Source organism: Chiloscyllium punctatum, chromosome 11 (assembly GCF_047496795.1).
Source record: "Chiloscyllium punctatum isolate Juve2018m chromosome 11, sChiPun1.3, whole genome shotgun sequence".
Classification (NCBI taxonomy): Eukaryota; Metazoa; Chordata; class Chondrichthyes; order Orectolobiformes; family Hemiscylliidae; genus Chiloscyllium; species Chiloscyllium punctatum.
In genome coordinates, this window is record NC_092749.1 from 51603680 (window position 1) to 51618841 (window position 15162).

The 15162-nt window shown below is 39.5% G+C and overlaps 1 protein-coding gene across 5 annotated transcripts in view; it reads right to left on the reverse strand.

Moving 5' to 3' along the window:
• Positions 1 to 332: 332 nt before the first annotated feature.
• LOC140482976 (centromere protein F-like) overlaps positions 333 to 15162 on the reverse strand; it is a 100627-nt gene continuing 85797 nt past the window's right edge. For all 5 annotated transcript variants that reach the window (XM_072580786.1, XM_072580787.1, XM_072580783.1 and 2 more), the window contains 5 exons: positions 8525 to 8662; positions 6241 to 6418; positions 4517 to 5101; positions 3174 to 3361; positions 333 to 1304 (listed from right to left, as the gene is read on the reverse strand). In XM_072580786.1, coding sequence (XP_072436887.1) covers positions 1074 to 1304; positions 3174 to 3361; positions 4517 to 5101; positions 6241 to 6418; positions 8525 to 8662 — 1320 coding nt within the window. In that variant the 3' untranslated portion in view covers positions 333 to 1073. The remainder of the gene's footprint in view (positions 1305 to 3173; positions 3362 to 4516; positions 5102 to 6240; positions 6419 to 8524; positions 8663 to 15162) is intronic.

The following is a 15162-nucleotide window of genomic DNA, read 5'->3' on the forward strand; positions in this document are numbered from 1 at the left end:
CATGAATGTATGTAGTTTTTGAGCAAAGTGCAATGTAACTCTGCAAGTACAAAAAAATTCACCCCACAAAATATATATGTGCATGTGGGTCTCTGTCTGGACTCTGCAGAGTTAACTGAGCTGGACATGCCTTTGTGTCTGCTATCTTGATTGATACAAGGTGGTCCACCTAGTTTCATGATATTTTATAGCAGCAATTTGATACAACTGAATATCTCAGTAGGACCAATGCCCAAAGTGTTCTTCCAGGTTTTTGGATTAATAATTCAATAATATAATTTATTTGCTATCACATGGTTGGTCTTACTATTATGAAAAATTGAAACTAAAGCTTATTTAAAATCAGTCACAAACAATTGAAATTTAATTAATTTCTGTACAATTGTATACAAAATGCTGGAAAAGACATAACAAACACATAGGTATTACATTCCTATTCTGTAATGAGTAAAATATTACAATTTTTTTTAAAAAGCACAAGTTTATTTGTCTTTTACAAATAAAACCATAGTACATTAATATTTTCTCATGTACTGAATAAAGGCTGTTACTGGTTATGAAACCTTACCCTACAAACACAGACTGGAAGCTCAGAACACAAAATTAGGCCTATGAAAAAACTGACTTGTTACAAAATCACAGCACATTTAAAGATTTTTCTGAATTATTCAAATTAATGGCTTCTGGGATGACCGAATAAGGTCCCCCAACTCAAAAAAGTAACTTACGAGACACTAGGGAGCTGCCAATATTTTACAGAAAATTGAAGTCAGGATTAATAGAATAGTTTAGAAATAAAATACAAAAGTGTCAGTTTCCTGCAAACAGTAATCTTAATTATTTTGTAATATTACTAAGCTGCACCTTTACAGAGGAAATTTTATTGCTTTAAAAGCTGTTTTATATATGATAGTTGGCATTATTAATGGAAACAGTGATTTACAGAGAGTAAAGATTGTACTTTGTGCACTTTAATCAGCTTTGGTATTTCCATTTTGTACCTCCAGAACTACTGCAGAAGATTTTATAATAGAGTTCACCTGCTAGTACTGTCCTATTTCTACTATGTTTGTTCACTGTACTTTGCAATTTTCATTTTCTTCACTCACAGTAATCTGTTTGGTGGAATGTTTCTTTTGTTCCATAAATTTCTTTGTATTCATTGGGCACCTACTTTTTTCCGATTGCTTCCCATCATTAGTATTAAAGCCCATTTTCTTTGCACTGTTTGTTACTGATGATAGAGGTGGCTCTGCCATAACTGGTACTGAATCCAGATGCAATGCTGGAAATTCAGCTGATTGCTAAAAAACACAATAAAGATAGATGTCAAAACACAAAATTATATCATATGATATGAGCAAATATCATCAATCATTTTCTATTTATTATGAGGGAATGCAATCAAACAGGTGAAATATGAATAGGAAACTGCAGTCCAACAGACAGGAGAAAATTCCATTCCAACATTTGCTTTTGTGGCTGTGCTATACACTAAAGGAGCTAATAATTTGGAAGTATACTTTTAAGAAAAGCTTTTGACATGATTTTTTCTTTGTAAACACTCTGCAACAAGGCTCTCATATTCTAGTCGTGTCACTAGTCTGGAAAAACACAGCAGGTCAGGCAGCATCCGAGGAACAGGATGTTGCAGCACACCTGCTGTGCTTTTCCAGCACTACACTCTTGACTCTGATCTCTAGTCCTCACTTGCTCCTTCACATTACAAGAAGAACATAACCATACAGCTAGCAGACGCAGGGACCTGACAAAGATGCAGCACAGTGGCTCAGTGGTTTGCACTGCAGCCTCACAGCACCAGGATCCCAGGTTCGATTTCAGCCTTGGGTGACTGTCTGTGTGGAGTTTGCACGTTCTCCCCGTGTCTGCATGGGTTTCCTCTGAGTGCTCAGATTTCCTCCCACAGTTCAAAAATGTGCAAGTCAGGTGAATTGGCCATGCTAAATTGCCCATAGTGTTAGGTGCATTAGTCAGAGGCAAATGGGTCTGGGTGGGTTACTCTTCAGAGGGTCGATGTGGACTGGTTGGGCCGAAGGGCCTGTTTCCACACTGTAGGGGATCCAATTGTGTCGCTAGTCTGGTAATTTAAAATTAATGTGTTGGGGACATGGATTTGAATACCACTAAGGCATACGCTAAAATCTAATCTGGAATTAGAATATAGATGACCATATAGCCACAGTACATTATTGTAAATATCTAACTGTTCCTGGTCTGGTGTCTTTGGGACTCCAGACCAGAGCAATATATTTGACTCTTAACTGCCCTCTCTAATAGTCTAACAAGTTCAAGGGTAATAAGGGATGGGCAATAAATGCTGGCAATGCCCATTTCACATGAATGAATAAAAATGCTTTTTTAGAGTTAGAGAAGAATTAGTCCACAAAAGGAAGAAGAGAAAATTCAAGATAAAATATAATTTAAAACTTAATTAACTAAACACTAAGCCTAAACTGAAGTGAAACACAATGAAATAAGAAAAACAAAATAAATACTTCATTAATTTTTATATAGACAAACGGATGAAGATTAGTGACTAAAACTAGTTGAGATAGGATTTAGTCAGAAATTAAAATTTAAAATTCTCAATTTCATCTCAACATGCCAGATTCAATGGATGTGGAACAAGAAATGAAAAGCAAACCCCAGGTGCTGAGTTGGTAATTTAAATATTTAAACAAAGCAGGCAGCCTCTGACTTAACCTGCTTTGAGATTTTGTAGTAGCCACTTAGGAAACCTAGCACCTGAAGCACTTCAAGGAGAGCTTTGGGGAAGAAGCAAGTAACTTTACGGCATTGAGCAAGGCAATGGAAAAGTCTTTTCTCCACTCCTCTAAGCTCCCCACTATCAGACCCCCATGCCACTCTTTGTGCCATACTACAACCCCAGAAGTAAAGACTAGACCTTTCTTCATTAGCGTCAACATCTAGGCCAAAGTAACTTATTAGCCTCACTCACCAGACAATTCTACATCTTGAAGACAGTGTAATATTTCTGAAGGATACAGCCTCAATTTTTTGCCATGTTTATTTCTTCACATTCTACCAATGGGCCAACACTTTTATATCAGGACTAAAGGGTCTGTTTCATGCTATTTGCCTCTATCAATTATATAATCACAGGAAGTAATGCACCTGCTGAATAAAATTACCTGCTCGACAGAACTGCTTTCTGCTATTGTCTCCGACTTGTTGCAGATTTGCACTCCTCCCTTATGTTGCATCTGCCTATAGGGAGATATTCTGCTCTGAACTGCAAGGCTGGAACTAGCTCTGTTGAGTAAGGTTGTCCTACGCAGTATGTAAGGGCTGTGTGATACAGTGGGAATGTCCGCAAAACCTGAATAAAAAAAAAGACGATTATACATAATCACTGCATAAGTTCCAGAATTGCACAAATATGTATTGCATCAACAGTTGTTCAACCTGCTCATGAACAAAAAACCCTAAATCAATTAACTTTTGTAAATAGGTTTCAACATTTTTGCATTCAAATTCACCTTTTTCATTAAGACACTGACTTGCAGGATTATTAGAACCCCTCAAGCAAAGGATTACAGACACTGCCAGAGGTTTCATTTGACATCATTCAGGACAAAGTAGCCAGCTTGATTGGCACCACATCTACAAGCATTCACACTTTCCATCAACAATCCTCAGGAGCAGAAGTATGTACTATTTATGAGGTGCACTGCAGAAATTCACCAGGGATCTTTAGACAACACCTTTATACCCGCATCCATTTCCAGCGGAAGATCAATGGCAGCAGATACATGGGAACATGCCACACACCAACCTGACTTGGAAATGGATCATTCTTGCTGGGTCAAAATCCTGGAATTTCCTCCCGAATAGCATTGTGGGTTTACCCACTGCACTGGTTCAATAAAATAGCTTATCACCACCTTCTCAAGAGCATCTAGGGACAGGCAATAGACACTGGCCAGCCAGCAACACCTACAACCCAAGGGAGAACATAAAAGAATTCTCCTCTCCATTAAAGAGATGAAAACCAGCCACAGCATAAAAATGGAAAGTCAATTAGGCACCACTTATCTTTTGTTGCTGCTGAAAATTAGAATCAGCCTTTTTCATTTCTGGCGTTCTACCTAAGCTAAATAGCCAATTTGTTATTAAATTGGTCTTAAGTAAGCATTGTCAAAGCATCTGACTGGGGGAGGGAGGTGCTTGTGTGATGTCTGTGGTGGTAGTTTAGAGAATGAGAGAGAGAGAGAGAGAAAGCAAATAAAAAGAGAGAGAGACAGAGAGAGGGAAAGAGAGAGACAGATGTTTTCACTTGGAATTAAGCTGCAAACTTGGCTGATTGTTTGCAGTTCTTGTCCTTGGACATTAGTAAGGTGTACCATATGTGCAAAAGTTAAGTCGGGAAATTATCTTCCAGGTTTCAGTGATTGATAAAACCACAGAAACAAGTTGGCAATTATAATGATCTTGATCTTTATCATTCCATAGGCATGTGATTGAATAAACTCACCCTTTTTAACAATATGTGGAAGACCCTCTGGTTCTGATGGAGATTTATCTTTTGCAACAGGCCTTAAAATATTCTCATGCTCTTTATCACTTCTTGTCCTCTTTGCAGAATTCTGCAAAGCTTCTGATTTCAATTTATCTCGTTCCTCCTTAGATTCTGCTCCCCTTACTCTCTTTGCAGTAAGGTTTGATTGAGCATCTGGGCGCTTTTGGTGACTTTTGTTTCCAGCTAATTCCAATGGAGCATCCATGGTCTGTTCTGCAATATTGCACACACTTGGAGACCTCAGATATTTTTGCTGACTCTTGGACTGACTAGGTGACTTCTTTTCACACTTGTGTACAAGTGATCTTGGTACAGCAACTTGTTCTACAATACCATTCTCATCTTGAGCATTTGACTGTTGGAATTTATTGCTCAAGAAGACCACCCTGCTCTTTAACATTTCATTTTCCTCCTCCAGTTTGTGGCTGCTTTTAATCAGGTTCCAATATTTCTCCATATTTTCGTCAGCTTCTTTTGTTTTTTCCTCTAGTGCCTCTTTTAGTTTCTCCACCTCAGTCGTTTGGTCCTCTATCTGTGAATCTGGACAAGACATTAAAATGATTAATCTATGAAAGCCTTACAAAGATTGAATAAAATCAGGGTTATGGCAAGCTAAGTGAATTTTATAACCATTGTTAAATTTGATTTGCCTAAAATTTATCATTCATAACACTCATCCATAAATAGGTCAGGTCCTGTTATCATCTCATTTTAATCATTTGGCACAGTGCTGGTTAAAGAAAATATACTTGTGATGATGAACAAATAAATATATTTCTATGTTAAAATTTAAGTTCAGAGAGAAAATAAAGAAGAAAATGTGTCTGTATGATGCATTGCCACCTATCAAACTTGAAATTCAAAATAAAAATTCAAATAATTATGAGGTATAATAATTGTTGTTGAGAATATACATAACAATGGTAATGGTATAGATAAATTATTTTTTGAGCAGCAAAATGAAGGACTACAAAACAGATTCATTTTGCAATCTTCTTTACTAAGGATAGAAATATTAACATGATCGAAAAGATATCAAAGGTACTAAAGGAAAAGAACACAGTGCAACTTTTAACAAGTTTTTTTTTCAAAAAACGTTTGAAGGAATAGTATCCCTTTGTTCCTCAAATGCAATGTCAGTAATTTTTTCCAAAAGAATGCAGTGCAGTTTTTAAAGTTATTTTTAGAAAAGTAAGTGAAGGAATAATATGCAATAATACCCTTTGTTCCTTGAATACAATGTCTGAAAAGATTTCCAAATTGCAGCAGCGCAAATCTTTGCATCTCATAATCAGTCAAGAATGATTGCTACTAGAATAGTCCGTGTAATGTCAACGTCTGACAAATTTTGAGTAATTTTCTGTTGTGAATGAATATAATATATAATTTAATTTTTAAGCTCAGAATTTCTTTGAAAGAATGGATGTCATTGTTTGCACAATTATGAAAAATATTGTTCAGTAAAGCAAATACCAAAGGAAAAGATTTACAAGTTATGATTAGGAAGGAGTCAGGCAGAAGTTAACAGATGTTTTAATTAGTCCAAAATAAATTAACTAGTTCAAAGGATGAACTAAACCATCTGCATTACTTGCACATTTTGTTTGAACTGACAAAAGTTAGTTGAATTTCACTCATTTTCTTTAGTTCAAATGCTGGATTCATCTACGTCTACTTACCTAGTTTTGGGTTTTTTTGTAGTTGTGCAATTAGCTCCTCTTGTTGCTGAATGTGTTTCTTCAGTGACTCCTTTTCATGTTCAAGCTGCTTACAGCTTTTCATCCAGAGTAGCAGTTTATTTTGAGCACATTCTTTGTCTCCTTTTAGCTTAGCCATAGATTTTTGCAGTTCATCTGCCTAAAAAATCGTCATTGATAAAAAATTCTTCAATAATTGTTTAGGTACTTTTATTTTCCAAATAAATGTGTTCATTCAAGTTTGTAAACCATTTAATAACTTCTTAGATACTAAAACAAATTCTCTCCTTCCTAGGCTCAAGAAAATCACGTGATGAAGAATAGAACTAGAATTAATCTCAAAACACTTTAAAAAAGCATCTAGGTAGAGCTTTTTCCCAAGTAAACTTTATTCTTAAAATTTGTAAAAGTTATATACAAACATTTTGACTTGAAAATTCAATGTCAAAATACAGCAGGTTCCATTTTTATATGTCTCAATACAACTTTCTGCCCAATTACCTGTTTCTTTCAATCTATTCCTATTCATAGAGAATAAATTAATCTCCAGTTAATGTATTGCATTGCATACAACTGTATACAATTAATTCACAGCAGAGGTGGGTCATGAAGTGCTGCAATTCAGCGTTTAGATACAGTACTCGATTAATGTTTACAGAGGAAGTACTGAAATGACATTGGTTCAAATGCTAACAGTCCAGCAGCAGGGAGAGGCGCCTTTTGGCCCAAACTGATCTGTGCCGACCAATATGTCCATCCACACTAACCCCATTTCCCTGCACTTGGCCCATATACTTCTAAACCTTTCCTGTCCAAGCATTTGTTCAAATGCCTTTTAAATATTGTTAATGGACCCACATCAACCACCCCTCTGCTGGCAGCTCATTCCATACACGTACCACCCTCTATGTAAACAGGTTGCCCCTCAGGTTCCCATTTATTCTTTCCCCTCTTACCTCAAACTGATGCTCTCTAGTCCTCGAATCCCCAACCCTGGGAAAAAGACAGAGTATTCAAAGTATCCATGCCTCTCATGATCTTATACAATTCTATTAGATCCCCTCTCAGTCTCCTATTCTCTAAAGAAAAAAGTCCTAGCTTGTCCAACCTCTCCCTCTAATTTAGTTCATGAAGTTCTGGCAACATCCCAGTAAATGTCTTCTGCATTCTTTCCAGTTTAATAACAACCTTCCTACAGCAAGGTGACCAAACGAACACAATACTCCCCAAGTGCGGCCTCAATAATGTCCTGTACAACTGCAACATAACTTCCCAACTTCTATACTCAAATCCCTGAATGATTCAGGCCAGTATGCCAAAAGCCTTCTTCACTACCTTGTCTACCCGTGACTCCACTTTCAAAGAACCATGCACCTGAACGCCAAGGTCCTTCTGTTCCACTACATTCCCGAAGGACCTACCTCTCACCATGAAACTCCTACCTTGATTTGACTTTCCCAAAATGCAACACCTTACACTTATATACATTAAACTCCATTTGCCATTTCTCAGCCCACTGCCCCAGCTGATCAAGGTTCTGCTACAATTTCTAATAACCTTCCTCACTGTCCTCGATGCTGCCTGTTTTAGTGTCATTTGCAATGTGCTAAGCTTTTCAGTTCGTTGCCCAAAGATTTCAAACAATTAATTAGCCCGAGTGCTTGTTTGTAAACACGTCACATTCACTATATTAGAATATGCATGATCGTGCGCACTAGGAAGGATTATTTAGTATAAGCCTTTTCCTGTAATTCTGAACAGAGGAAAACTAGAGAAAGAGACGGGCGGTTAGATTTTTATTTTTAAAAATCCCTGCAAATGTAACCCTCTATAGGCTTCAAAACAGAATGGAACTGGGGAAAAATATTTTGATAAAGCAGGACAATTCTGTTATTTGTGGTAGGAAGCATTTTCATTCCTTTGTACTATTACATATTACTCTAATCATCTAGTAAATCTGATAATACTTTCTGATCTTACAATTGCAAACATTAAAATTAAACTATTTTGCGTTTCTTTTCTGTTCCTGTTTACTGAACAGGTGCACACTTCCAACGAGAATATCCAGGTCAAATCATACCCTCGAGTTAGACTATTGCACAATGTTTTTATTGGGCAGCATGCACATTAAACTAAAGATATGTCTGTCAGATTTGTATAGCATTAAAACCTTGAACAATTTGAACACTTGTCTGTGGTCTGTTTACATCAATAGAAGTCTTAAGTGTAGTAATAAGCTGCTATCCAGACTTCACTTAAGTTTTACCTTGCAGATGGCATCTTTTAAGGTAACATTCATTTCTTCTTTTGCAGCTTTTAGGTTGTTCATTTCTATTTCTTGTTCAGTTAGCTGTTTCTGCATTCCAGCCAATCTTTTTTCATCCAGCTGCATTTGAACATCATGCTAACAAATTAAATGTAGTATTTATAATTAGTAAGGAAGTATTCAGTCTTTGGGGTAAATACGAACAAAATTCTCTGAAATAAACACTGATAAAGTAAAAGCAAAACAAAAAGGTTACTTATAACAAGATTTTCATGACTCTGTCCAATTTGGAACGGATATTGGTGAGCTTTAAAAATGACAGTCAGGACCCATTTCATGGTCTTTGCCCACATCAACAATTTTTAGCCACACAGGGTAAGGGTACAGGAATAAAGCCTACACATAGCATTCCTGACCTCGGCAGCTCCATTGCAAATGTGGGCATTTCAGACCCTGAATTTTAATAGAAGTCAAGCCAGCTTTTTAAGATATAGTCATGGCAGCTCAGAGAAGTTGTGAACTGTAAAGGATATTTGGTCTGGTACAGGGTATCTTTTAACAAGTAAGTTTCAACGTATTACTAATTTCACATGTCATAATTCTGTATATTGAATCTGTTTAGAATGCAGCAATTGATGATGCTCTTAAAACTGACCATTAATCTGACCTGCCTGATGAGAGTAAAAAAATGTTCCAATACTTTACATTACATTATTTAATATATAAAGTGCATTGGACAGTACTGTTATTCAGATGTGACTGTATCAGTTGTTCCCTGTAGTTTAAAGTTTTCGTTACTTGACAGCTCTGACATCTCTGCTTCTGCTTTAAACTGTTAGCAGCTTTTTCATTGTCAGCTCAGTCATCTGTTTCACCTAGTTTATGCTTTGACGACATGGTTCAACACTGTCATTGAATTTGAAAGCCTTAGTGTATTCAGCTCCATAAGTTTTGTTTATACAGATGGGCTATGCAATTCTATATGAGTGCTCGGATAGGTTCTAAATGTCAGAAATGGATTCAGCCGATGAGGGGTTGTTGTCACAGCTCTTAAGGGAAATGCAATTTTATTCAGCTTATAGGTTTAGGTCTACTTTTTAAGAATCTTTGTCTTGAAATGGTTGATGAAATAACATTTGTTTACTTCAATAGTTTTACCACCACAGATGACTGAATGATTTTGTTTTGAGAGTTTAAGAGCATCACAAAGACTTTCCAATAGTACTGCAGGGCTTAAAGGTTATATATAATGGATGCAGAGTGAGTGGCCATGAAAGTGATGGATATGGGTGAGAGGATGTGGTTGAGTGTTATGGAGAGGATGGCAGGGGAAGCAAGGTTGGTAGCTTGACACTCAGCTACCAAGTTGTACAGATGTTACAGGGTACTGAGGGAGGACTTCTAACCTGACAGCATTGGCATTTGTCCACCTCCATTTCTTCCTCAGGTTTGCATTATGAGGCGGAGTTCCTGACTCCAGCCAATAATCAATCAACTGTGAACATTCTTGTTTAACAAACCCTTCAATGTTTTATTTAACGAATTAGATTAGATTAGATTAGATTACTTAGATTAGATTAGATTAGATTACTTACAGTGTGGAAACAGGCCCTTCGGCCCAACAAGTCCACACCGCCCCGCCGAAGCGTAACCCACCCATACCCCTACATCTACATCGACATCTACCCCTTACCTAACACTACGGGCAATTTAGCATGGCCAATTCACCTCACCTGCACATCTTTGGACTGTGGGAGGAAACCGGAGCACCCGGAGGAAACCCACGCAGACACGGGGAGAACGTGCAAACTCCACACAGTCAGTCGCCTGAGGCGGGAATTGAACCCGGGTCTCTGGCGCTGTGACTCTGGCGCTGATCCCTATCTTTGGGCCATGACTTTAAAAAGTGTTTTTTGTACCTTTCCACTCAATCTCATTAACATTCTGTTTAAGTCCTAAAAACATCAAAGACCCAAAATATACATCTTCCATGTGGAAAAGCTTACTTTTCTATCAAAGAACAAGAAACATAGCTTCACTCTGGGAAACCATCAAAATTGCTTGTCTATGTGCAGTTATTGCCAGGACCTGCCAACTAGAACAAGCAATATGCAAATTCAGATCTAGGTTAAAGGTTAATTACTTCCCACAATGACACAACAAGTGCCTGCAACAGCAATAAGATGCACAATTAAATACTCAATTTTAGCAATATTGTTTAACAGACAATAGACAATAGGTGCAGGAGTCGGCCATTCTGCCCTTCGAACCAGCACCACCATTCATTATGATCATGGCTGATCATCCTCAATCAGTATCCTGTTCCTGATTTATCCCCATAGCCCTTGATTCCACTATCCTTAACAGCTCTATCTAACTCTTTCTTGAAAATATCCAGAGACTTGGCCTCCACAGCCTTCTGGGGCAGAGCATTCCATACACCCACCACTCTCTGGCTGAAGAGGTTTCTCCTCAACTCTGTTCTAAGTGGCCTACCCCTTATTTTTAAACTGTGTCCTCTGGTTCGGGACTCACCCATCAGCGGAAACATGTTTCCTACCTCTAGAGTGTCCAATCCTTTAATAATCTTATACGTCTCAATCAGATCCCCTCTCAGCCTTCTAAACTCAAGCGTATACAAGCCCAGTCGCTCCAATCTTTCAGTGTAAGGTAGTCCTGCCATTCAGGGAGTTGACCTCGTGAACCTACGCTGCACTCCCTCAGTAGCCAGAATGTCTTTCCTCAAATTTGGAGACCAAAACTGCGCACAATATTCCAGGTGCGGTCTCACCAGGGCCTTGTACAGCTGCAGAAGGACCTCTTTGCTCCAAACTCAATTTCTCTTGTTATGAAGGCCATCATGCTATTAGCTTTCTTCACTGCCTGCTGTACCTGCATGCTTGCTTTCATTGACTGATGTACAAGAACACCTGGATCTCGTTGTACTGCCCCTTTACCTAAATTGATTCCATTGAGGTAGTAATCTGTCTTCCTGTTCTTGCCACCAAAGTGTATAACCACATATCTATCCACATTAAACTGCATCTGCCATGCATCTGTCCACTCACCTAGCCTGTCCAGGTCACCCTCCTAACATACTCCTCACATTTCACCCTGCCACCCAGCTTTGTATCATCAGCAAATTTGATAATATTACTTTTAATACCTTCATCTATATCATTAATGTACATTGTAAAATCTGCGATCCCAGCACTGATCCCTGCGGCACACCACTGGTCACCGCCTGCCATTCCGAAAGAGAGCCATTTATCACTACTCTTTGTTTCCTGTCAGCCAACCAATTTTCAATCCATGTCAGTATTTTGCCCCTAATACCATGTGCCCTAATTTTGCTCACTAACCTTCTATGTCGGACTTTATCAAAGGCTTTCTGAAAGTCCAGATTTACTACATCCACTGGATCTCCCTTGTCCATCTTCAGAGTTACATCCTCAAAACATTCCAGAAGATTAGTCAAGCATGAGTTCCCCTTCATAAATTCATGCTGACTCTGACCTATCCTGTTACTGCTATCCAGATGTGTCGTAATTTCATCCTTTATAATTGACTCCAGCATTTTTCCCACGACTGAGGTCAGATTAATTGGTCTATAATTCTGTTTTCTCGCTCCCTCCTTTCTTAAAACGTGGGACAACATTAGCCACCCTCCAATCCACAGGAACTGATCCTGAATCTATAGAATATTGGAAAATGATCACCAATGCATCCACAATTTCTAGAGCCACCTCCTTCTGTACCCAGGGATGCAGACCATCAGGTCCCAGGGACTTATCAGCCTTCAGACCTAACAGTCTCTCCAACACCATTTCCTGCCTAATATAAATTCCCTTCAGTTCAGGTCCTTCAGCCACTATTACATCTGGGAGATTGCTCGTGTCTTCCTCAGTGAAGACAGATCTAAAGTACCAATTCAACTCTTCTGTGATTTCTTTGTTCCCTGTAATATTCACCCGTTTCGGTCTTCAAGGGCCCAACTTTAGTCTTAACCATTCTTTTCTTTTCACATACCTAAAAAAAGCCTTTACTATCCTCCTTTATATTTTTGGCCAGTTTACCTTCGTACCTTATTTTTTCATTGCGTATTACCTTTTTAGTTACCCTCTGATGTTCTTTAAAAGCTTCCCAGTCCTCCAATTTCCCACTCATCTTTGCTATGTTATACTTTTTCCCTTTTGTCTTTATATGGTCCTTAACTTCCCTCATCGGCCATGGCCACCCCTGCATCCCCTTAGGATCTTTCTTCTTTTTGGAATGAACATATCCTACATCTTTTGCATTATACCCAGAAATACAATACCTGCCATTGTTGTTCCACTACCATCCCTGCTAGAGTATTGCACCATTGAACTTTGGCCAGCTCCTCCATCATAGCACCATAGTTCCCCTTATTCAACTGAAATATTGTCACTTCGGATTCTGCCCTCTCCCTTTCAACTGCAGATTAAAGCTGATTGTATTGTGGTCACTACCTCCTAATGGCTCCTTTACTTAGAGGTCCCTGATCAAATCAAGTTCGTTACACAACACCAGATCCAGAATTGCTTTCTCCCTGGTAGGCTCCAGCACCAGCTGTTCTAAGAATCCATCTCGGAGGCACTCCACAAACTCCCTTTCTTGGGGTCCAGTACCATCCTGATCCTCCCAGTCGACCTGCATACTGAAATCCCCCATAACAACTTAGTAATATCTTTGCAACAGGCCAATTTCAGCTCCTTATTCAACTTACACACTACATCCAGACAACTGTTTGGGGGCCTGTAGATAACTCCTATTAGGGTCTTTCTACCCTTAGAACTTCTCAGCTCTATCCATACTGACTCTACACCCCCTGATTCTAGGTCCCCCCGCGCAAGTGAGTGAATATCATTCTTTACCAACAGGGCCACCCACCTTACGAAAACACGTATAGCCTTGAATAATCATTTCCCAGGCCCTGTCCACTTGAAGCCACGTCTCAGTTATCCCCACATCAACGTAACTGCCAATTTCCAAATGAGCCTCAAGCTCATCCACCTTATTTCTAATGCTTCGTGCATTCATATATAATATTTTTAATTTGTTACTCCCCTCACCCTTCCTATCAATACCCATTTCACTTGACCTTACAGCATGATCCTTTTTTGAGTTTTCTGCTCCATTGATTTCGTTGTCTTTCTTGACTTCTCTTGTTCTAACTTTTCCTTGAACTTCCTTCTTAAACTTCCAGTTTGTCCCCTCCCCCCGCTATTTAGTTTAAATGCAGCGGTGTTGCAGTGGCAAAGCTACCTGCCAGAATGCTAGTCCCCCACCTATTAAGGTGCAACCCGTTCCTCTTGTATAATTTATCCTTACCGCTAAACATACCCCAGTGATCCAAGAATTTAAATCCTTGCTTCCTACACCAGTTCCCCAGCCACACATTAAAGTCCAGTATCTCCCTGTTCCTGTCCACTCCAGCCCGAGGAACTGGAAGCAAATTGGAGATAACCACCCTGGATGTCCTGCTTTTCAGCCTTCTTCCGAGTTCTCCGAAGTCCCGCTGTAGAATACCCTTCTCTTCTTCCCAACGTCATTTGTGCTGACATGCACCACCACATCTGGCTCTTCACCTTCGCCCTTGAGGATTTCCTGCACTCTGTCTGCTATGTCCTTAATCCTGGCACCAGGAAGGCAACACACCATCCTCAAATCCCGCCTGTTGCCGCAGAAACCCCTTTCAGTCCCTCTCTCTATGGAGTCCCCTATTACCACGGCTCTGTGTGATGTCTGTCTCCTTGGCTCTGCCTCCACACCAATTTCTGATTGGCAGACCTGACCGCCTCTCGGACTGGCAGTGACGTCTGTCTCTACGGTTTCCAAGAGATTCAACCTGTTCCTGGCAGGTACTTTCCCCAGGGTCTCTTGCACTTGTCTCATCTCTGCCTTCCTCATAGTCTTCTCCCTTCTACTCTCTCCTGGTATGCTCAGTGTAATAACCTCGCTGAAGGTCCTGTCCAGAAAGATCTTGTTCTCTCGGATGAGCCTGAAGTCATCTCGTTCTTTCTTCAGTGCTGCAATATGCTCTGTCAGAAACTGAACGTGAACACATTTTCCACAGTTATACGAGCCAGCTACACCAGCGTCCCTGACCTCCCACATCATGCACGCAGTACACTGAATCAGCTTGGCAGTCATGTCTTCACCCTCTTCAACTGTGGCATAATCACTTCTCTCATTTTCTTTGTCAAAGACTCCTGAGCCAAAGACTCGCTCTTTTCTCAACAGAAACTTCCCTCGACCCCCAAGTTTTGTTGCAAGTCTGTGGACCTGGGGCCTAGAACACGCCTACTTAAATAGCACTCACCCACCTTCCCAACAGCCTCTGCGTTCCGACTTCACTTCCGCCCAGGTCCCACCACTCTCTGCTGCAAAAGTGTGATGGATAAATAATGACAAGGAAACAGGGAAAGCTTGCATACACTTCTGCAAATAATTCCAACTATTGTTTATCTCTGCATACTCAGCCAATGGACCTTGATGTAACTTCTCTTCAAAAATATGGCCCCTTCAAAATTAAAGCGTTCATTCTGCTGAGGTGCAAAGATGGATTATGTACTCCTCTAAACTGATTTTAAACTCACCAACCTCTGTCTCTGAAC